Here is an 8,249-nt window from a genome sequence, read left to right as displayed (position 1 = left end):
TAATTAAAAGGGTAATCGTTTGTTTCTGTGTTTTATTCGATTTTGTTTGATTGAAATTTGAATCGGCGAGCTAACAAACAGTGACACTTCTTTAACTTCAGTAATTGGAACTGAAGTTCAAATTGTTAAATGTAAATCGTTGTCTCGATGTGAAATCAACCTCAGCTACATAGTCGTTTAATCCTTTGTATGCAAAACTGATTGTGCGTATGCGAATTTGAATGTTTAATCGGAAAATTTGAATGATTATGTTGTAATGTGATAAAGAGTGTTAATTGAATAATTTCTACTATAAATCTTCACCCCTTTATCTTTCTCACAGGGTATGTAACAGCTAAAGCTTTCACAGGAACCTATGGTATAAACTATGGAAGATTAGCAGATAACATCCCTTCTCCTAATGAAGTTGTTAAACTCCTTAAAGCTTCTAAAATAAAAAATGTCAGAATATACGATGCTGATCACAGTGTTCTTGATGCATTTAGTGGAAGTGGGTTGGATTTAGTGATTGGACTTCCGAATGAATTTGTCAAAGAAATGAGTGAAAATCCCGATCATGCCCTCAATTGGGTAAAACAAAATGTTCATGCATACTTTCCCAAAACACATATAGTAGGGATTGCAGTTGGAAATGAAATTCTTGGAAGTAATGATTTAGATCTTCAAGATTCTCTTTTTGATGCTGTTAAAAACATTTACAATGCTACAAAAAAACTTAAATTACACAAAGTGGTTCAAATATCAACTGCACATTCACAAAATGTGTTTGGGACTTCATATCCTCCATCTTCATGTACATTCAAAGAAGATATTGCTCAAAACATGAAGAAGATATTGAACTTATTTTCACAAATCGGTTCCCCTTTTTGTCTAAATGCATACCCTTTTTTAGCTTACATGGGTAACCCTGATCATATTGATATAAATTATGCTCTGTTTAACCCAACTAATGGAATATATGACAAAAAAGTCAACCTCCATTATGACAACATGCTTGATGCTCAAATTGATGCAACTTATGCTGCTCTTGAAGATGCTGGATTTGATAAAATGGAGGTTATAGTTACAGAAACAGGTTGGGCTTCTGATGGAGATTTAAATGAAGGTGTAGCAACATTGAAAAATGCAAGGATTTATAATTATAATTTGCGTAAAAGGCTTGCTAAAAGAAAAGGGACTCCAAGGAGACCGAATTTTGTATTGAAGGCGTATATTTTTGCTTTATTTAATGAGAATTCAAAGCCGGGGCCCACTTCTGAAAGGAACTTTGGATTGTATAAACCTGATGGGAGGATTTCGTATGATATCGGTTTTCCAAGTTTCATATCTTCATCTGGAAATTCATTGAAGGTATGCAACTTGTCTTACTTTTGCTATATCTTCTTGTTGACTAATTTTCTACAAGTTTTTTTTGACATATAATCGTAAAAAAATTGATTTTTGATAGATATGATGTCTTAATAAGAAAAATATTGAAATTACATAAATGGTCCTTATGGCAAGAAGGGAAAACGTGTCATTTCACAAAGGACTTAACTGGAAAAGTTAACACCGTTTGCCAAAAGGACCGTCTTTGCAAAATTTTGAAACCACAGGGACCATCTATCTAAGGACTAGAGTTGGTCGATTTTGTCAACCACAAGGACCATTTATGTAATTTTGTCTAAAAAGAAATAGAAATAGGATCGCCACAACCTACATACACAAATAAAATGAAAGTATGTTATTTTCTTGCATTTACCCCCCAAAAAAACCTATAAATCGTATCTTAAACCATTATTCTTTGTATCAGGTTTTTCGAGCTCAAATTTGTCAATGGTACTACGTGTTGATCTTAACACTATGTGCAACATTGTTGTTTCGATCATTATAGATTTAGTAACAAATTTTGCACAATTTAGTGTTTGATATTCGATCATGTAAGTTTACTTTCATTATATGTCTGGGCATCACGAAATAACTCTTCGGGATAATCTGAAAGATGATAATTTGAGTTTTAGGCACGAGAATATGAAGAGAACTAAATTCGTGTGACGTATTTAAGTCCATTTGGTTTTTGTTGTTATAAAAAGCGAATTCACTTAAACGAAATGAACATTCGAAATGTTGTTTTCTGTAATACATTTTACGCTGTTTTTGCCGCATCACAGCTAATTTATTTATTGAGTTTTTTTTGACCTGTCATGTTTGGTAAACCAGAAAGTAGCTTATAAATTAGTTTATAAGTCAGCTTCTTGAAAAGTTATCTATAGCAGCTTTTCAGGACTTCTTTTTATTTCATAAATATACATTTAATTAATACAAAAACATACTTTTTCTAAATGTCTTTTTATATTATTTTATATCTTACATCTAGCTTATCGGCTAGTTTTTACCAAACTTCATTTTTTATTGGTTAGAATATAAATTAGTTTTTCAGCTAGTACATCAAACATAGATTTATCACATCGTTGTTCAACTTTTACAAGGACGAAGAGTTCGAACATGTCTTTAAATTAAATGTTTTTATCCTTTAACTTCAATTTAAAGGTTATTTTGGTGTATTATTGTTTTTTTTTTATTTTAATTTTTATCAGCATGATTTATACAAAAGTATAAATCAAAAATTAAAAACCGAAACAATTGAAAAACGGTTTTAGGAACATAAAGTTTTTTTCTTAGAAACATTCTTTTTAAACCAAACTCGACCGTGTTGAGTGTTGACTCCTTTCAACATGTAAGCATGTAACTTTTTTTTTTTTATGATTTTGAATAATTGAAGTTTCAACAATCCCATATAGTCTGGCATGTTGACCATTATATTAAATATTTAAGTTTATAGAAATTACACAATGATATTATGTTTTTACCAATGTTCCGACATTTTTGACGTTTAATAAGGCTTGACCCAAAAGTTTATTTTTTTACCCTTTTTATCGAATTATATTTAGGTAGTGTAATTTTTTTTGGCATAACAAGTATATTGTTAGACGAGTGAAATAAATATTGGATGTGCTTTTGCTACAATGCATATTTTAAGCATGATTCTGTGTATTTCTTAAAAGAAATTAAGAGCTCTTTCAATTAAAAAGAAATTTATAATTACTTACCATCTAAGTATTATTTACTTGACCATTTATCATTGATCAATATATATATATATATATATATATATATATATATATATATATATATATATATATATATATATATATATATATATATATATAGAGAGAGAGAGAGAGAGATATATATATATATATATATATATATATATATATATATATATATATATATATATATATATATGTTATTTTGTTTTTACTAACTATTATGTGCAAGAATGTACAGATCTGGACCACCGGATGGAATAGAATCAAATGTCATGATCTGAGGGTGTATGTTATTAGAATATGATAACATGTATCATATAATCACATAAATTTCAGCATAAGGGCATTTTAGTCAATTAACTTATATTAAAAAAGAAAATTTTCAGATATTTAGGGATAGCTACCTCCTTTATTTTTAAAAATCTGAATATTTTAAATTAATTGAAATTTAAAAAGTCGATTTTATTCTATCAGAATGATAAAATGCAAACCATAAACTAGTAAATATATTTTTCGATTTTATTCTGTCAGAATGACAGAATGCCAACCATAAATTAGTAAATACATTCTGAAAGACTACACAAAATCGATTCTTGAATTAATAATATACCAAATAATTACATTGTATGACTGTGATTCATTGAATAATAATAACATTCTGAAAGAATAACAAGTGTAATTCTTAAAAAATAACAACATTCTTAAACAACGAGTGTGATCATTCTTCAAGCCTTTCCCATCAGGTCTTCAAGCCATTCTTCAAGCCATTTCTATCAGAAATTCATTGCCAAATATTTTATAGTGATACACTTGTAACAACTGCACATTAAACATATAAATAATTAACTACAATTCTATCAAAATACAGCAATAATATTCTTACAAAATAAACTATTTTTGCAGAATGGTTTTGAATATTCTTAAAGAATTTGTGTTATCAATAATATACACAACGAACAAAATATTTGAAATATAAATACATGAAAAGATCATGTTAACACAAAAGGTGACTAAGAAAAAAAAACAATTATAATATATAAACCATTGAAGTATAAATAAATTCTGACAGAATACATTGAAGTATTTCCCGTTAAACAAAATATACTTGCTGTTAACAAACATTCTCAAAGACATTCTAACAGAATGCGTTTATATAAAGAAATTATGATAGAATACATTTTTGAAATAATAGAAAGAAAGAGTGTGGAGAGCTTATATAGAAGAGAATGTTGGCTAAGTTTCAGTAATGGGGCGATGTGGGATGTAGTTAACTCGTTGCCAAAATAAATATTTTTGCATCTAATTTCATATTGAGAGAACAAATAGATCTGATGCGCAGGGACAAGGATTGAGAACTCAAACCTTGAGTGAATGCTTAAGATCAATGTCTGTTTGCTAATAAATGTTCTAGTCAAGACTAGAAAGATCAGTCAAGTCTTAGTTAATATATTCAACAAATGATCAAGTCATTAAATGAAGAATGAGAACAAATGATCAATGTAAAGCTAATAAATGAAGAACAAGAAGAATGTTTGAAAGAAGTTTGAAATAACTTAGTAAATGCCAAAAGTTGAGTGAATGATCCGCATTTGACTTTGCATTGAAAGCTCCTATAAATAGGATTGAAGGTTACAGTGAATGAACTAGAAAACTTACATAGGACCTGACAATAGAAATGTTATCGACATTCTGATTGTCTAATATTACAAAAGACTAAGTCCTATGAAACGTCACATCAATACAAAGACAAACTTAATAAATGTACAAAGATAAAATATTGTGACTCCAGATCAGCATTCATTCCGGACATGAGAATCATTCCGGAATGCCTTCAGCTTCTCATCTTCTTCTCTTCTGGTCCGGACAGATTCCAGACCACTCTTCACAATTGACTCCGGACCATTTGTTTCGGAACACGAGTACTTCAGAATTCAGACTTAGGATTGCTAGAGGTTCACTTTCAGGTTCCAACAATCTCCCCCTAAGTGAACTTAGCAATCCATTCAATTATACTGCTTCTTCCTTGATGAAGGTGTAAGCTCAGAACAACCATTCTCTGACTTCAATGTACCAGGCCAGTTGACTTACAAACTTTGCTTTGACCTTTTCCAGAGCTTTAGACTTTGATGCACGAGAGATGAACTTCCAAAGTGCTTTGGTTGTGACTAGGTGTTTGTCAAGGACACGAAAAAAGTCCTTCTTGTTTGTCTTCTTGGTAGTGTAGACAAACCCTAGAACTGGGTCATCGATTGGACCACCTTCAAGTAATTCAGCTTCCGGAAGAACAAAAGTGATCTTCGCAACGAAGTCTTCAGTTCCGTAGAGATGAGCCAACTCATAGTCGCATCTGCAGAATTCCGCGACGTAATCTTTTAGGAAGCTTAGAGCAGCATGAAAGGCACCCATGCTGATATCGTTGTTTTGCATTCTTCTAAAGTGAGCAGCCAGAGTCAGAATGTCGTTCGGATTCATCAAGGAGAAGTCCGCATCAGTAATGGTTCGGTATGTAGGCTTGTTCCGGAAGACGTGAAATCGAAATAGTGGGCAGTTGAGTTCCAATTTCACTAGGATTTTTCTTTCAAATCCATGGACTTTGGTGATTCTTTTTCTAGTCCATACTTCCTTAAACGGTTGAGCATTCTTGGAGTAGAATGTTTCAAGCCTTTCTTTTTCGGTCCGGAGGATCACTTCCGGGTTGTCATTTGGGTGAAGAGGAGCAAATTTGATGTAGTACTTGCTGTATGGAGAGAGAGAGAGGAAGATCGAGCTGTTCGGAATCGTTAGTGGGAACATCGTAGTACACATACGGAACAATTTCTTGATCACGGAGTATGCCTTCACGGCAAAGAGGAGATATCCCACACATCGGATCAGGATTATCCTTAAGAGCTTGGATCCGGATGCTGTCTTCTAATGCCTTGTTGATTTCCTCCTGAGACCATCCTTGTTTTTGCTTGAGAGGATGCCCGGAGTGGAAGGCTTGTTGTTCAACAGTTATTGGCATTTTGCCTTTTTCTCTTTTCAGAGCGGCCATGATGAGCTGCATATTTTCATCCACCACATATTCCAGAGTGGGGTTTGGAAGAGGATCTTCCGGAATGTCATCAGGGATCCGGAGTGGAGAGCCCTGGTCAATGGCAACAATTTTCGGAGCCGGAATAGGTGGGAGCATAGAAGGAGTGGCTCGGAAGGCTTGAGCTGTGAGGAAAGATTTGGCTTTGGCCATTTGAATAGCCCTTTGAAAAACGTCTGGTAAAGAGGATGGCCAAGAGGTTGAGGACCATATCCTCTTCTCTTCCTTAGTCAATGCCTTTGGAAACAACTTCTTCGGAGCCTCGAGACCTAGAACTCCTTTGGTGACGTACTTTTCTTCATCACTGTCTTCTTCATCATCAGAGGAATTTCCTAGAAGTCCAGACACAACTTGGACTTCATCGTCGGAATTCAAGTCTTCATCTCGGAGTGTGAACTCCGAGGCAGGTTTCCATGGTCGGCTTGGACCTTCTCCCCCTCTTGCACCGGGAAACCTCCGGACCGGTGTAAGCATAAGTGACTCCTTCATGCCATCGAATTGTTCAAAACACTTTTTGAAGACCAGTGTTGAGTTGTTTGGTGAGAGCATCATAAGCTTCGGAGGTGGGTGCTTGAGCAACAAGGTGATCGGACAGATGCCCCAGGACGGCTAGCATCTCATCAAACTTTCGATTCAGAACATCGACAATGTTCCAAGTGGATCAAATCAGTTTCATGAGGACTTGTTGAATGATGAGATTCATCTCGTCCTTCTTCTTTATCTCCTTCTCCAATCTTTGGATTTGTTTCTCATGACGCACATGTGTCTGCTTAATAAGGTCGTTGGTAGCAGACACCAAGTCGTCATAGCCTTTGAGCATAGAGGTAATGGTGTCAATATAGTGTTCAACCGAAGCATCGTATTTGGCTTCAACTTCCTCAAGTGAATGCTTGAGCCGGATAGAGATAAGTTGATCTAGTTGGGCTTCACGTTCCACAACTGAAGGTCCGAACTGTTGTGAGAGAGACTGAAGGATGGCATCGAGTTTGGAATCAAGTCCGGAAACTTTTTGATCCAATTTTTTGGTGAGCTCTGTTACGGATGTTTCGATTGAGGAGACCTTCTTCATAGTATCCGAGACATTGGTTTGGATTTCGAGGAGAGCGAAAGGATCAACATAATCACTAGTTGAGGATTCGGAGTCAGAGTCTGAGTTTTTTGGCAGAGCTTGTCGTGATGAATTATGCGTGGATAGATCAGGTTTAGTTGTGGCATCATCTTCATGTAGCTTGGAGTGGGAACCACCATCCGGAGTGGTTGAAGAAGATGATCTGAAGTCAAAAGAAAACTTGGAAGTTGATGGCTTGGATTGAAGGCGGATGGAAGACATGAAATTAGGGTCCGGAACTGAGTTGCCTTCATCTGTGAGCATTATTTCTTCGGAAAATTCTTCATTCAGATCAGTTTGGAATACGTTGGTATGAGTGGTGATTGGTGGTTGTTCTGAAGCCAGCTCTCTATCAGCATCATTATCTGTAGGAGGAACATACGGAAGGTTGCTTTGATGAGCTCTGTTGTACATTGAAGTAAGAGTGGCCTCCACTTGAGCTCTTATCAGATCCGGTCGTCTGGAAACAGCCGTGTTGACATAATCTTCCCATTTGGGATCGTTAGCACCTGGTCGTCCTGTACACCTTATGGGTATCAGACCAGTTGAGGCATTCGGAGTCGGAGGGACTGCTCCAGCTCCAGAATGCTTAGGGTCCGGAACAGGGGTTCCGGAGTGTGTGTGTGCGTGTGTGAGAAACGAGAGGGATATCAAATGAGACTCGTGGGTGTGTTCCACGGGGGTGCAAGGAACTATGGTCAACACCAGCATCACCTTTTTGGGAAGGTGAGAGTGGATTATGTGGAGACTCCCCGTGAGTGTGTGTATGTGATGTTGAAACATTGAGGGGTACCTCAGATGAGTGGGCTGGTGGGGTGTTCGGACGGCCAGAGTCAGCCTGAATGTCATGAGCATCTTCCTTTAGAGAGGAAGAGCCGACTTTGGCTCTCTTTTGAGGCTTTGGCTTTGTGGGAGAATTCTTCCGTTTGGCAGATTTCTTAATCTTGGATCCGGACACGAAAGGTTTGGCCTTTTC

The 8,249-nt window shown here is 35.7% G+C and overlaps 1 protein-coding gene across 1 annotated transcript in view; it reads left to right on the top strand.

Moving 5' to 3' along the window:
- LOC145116273 (glucan endo-1,3-beta-glucosidase 14-like) overlaps nucleotides 1-2,091 on the top strand; it is a 2,583-nt gene extending 492 nt beyond the window's left edge. Inside the window, exons 2-3 of the mRNA XM_079052627.1 lie at nucleotides 323-1,350; nucleotides 1,793-2,091. Coding sequence (XP_078908753.1) covers nucleotides 323-1,350; nucleotides 1,793-1,873 — 1,109 coding nt within the window. The 3' untranslated portion in view covers nucleotides 1,874-2,091. The remainder of the gene's footprint in view (nucleotides 1-322; nucleotides 1,351-1,792) is intronic.
- The last annotated feature ends 6,158 nt before the right edge of the window (nucleotides 2,092-8,249 follow it).

The sequence above is a fragment of the Lactuca virosa genome, chromosome 5, assembly GCF_052849685.1.
Source record: "Lactuca virosa cultivar CGN04683 chromosome 5, Lactuca_virosa_CGN04683_v6, whole genome shotgun sequence".
NCBI classification, from domain to species: Eukaryota; Viridiplantae; Streptophyta; class Magnoliopsida; order Asterales; family Asteraceae; genus Lactuca; species Lactuca virosa.
The sequence above is the reverse complement of the archived record's forward strand: the minus strand, read 5'-3'. Positions and strand labels throughout refer to the sequence as shown.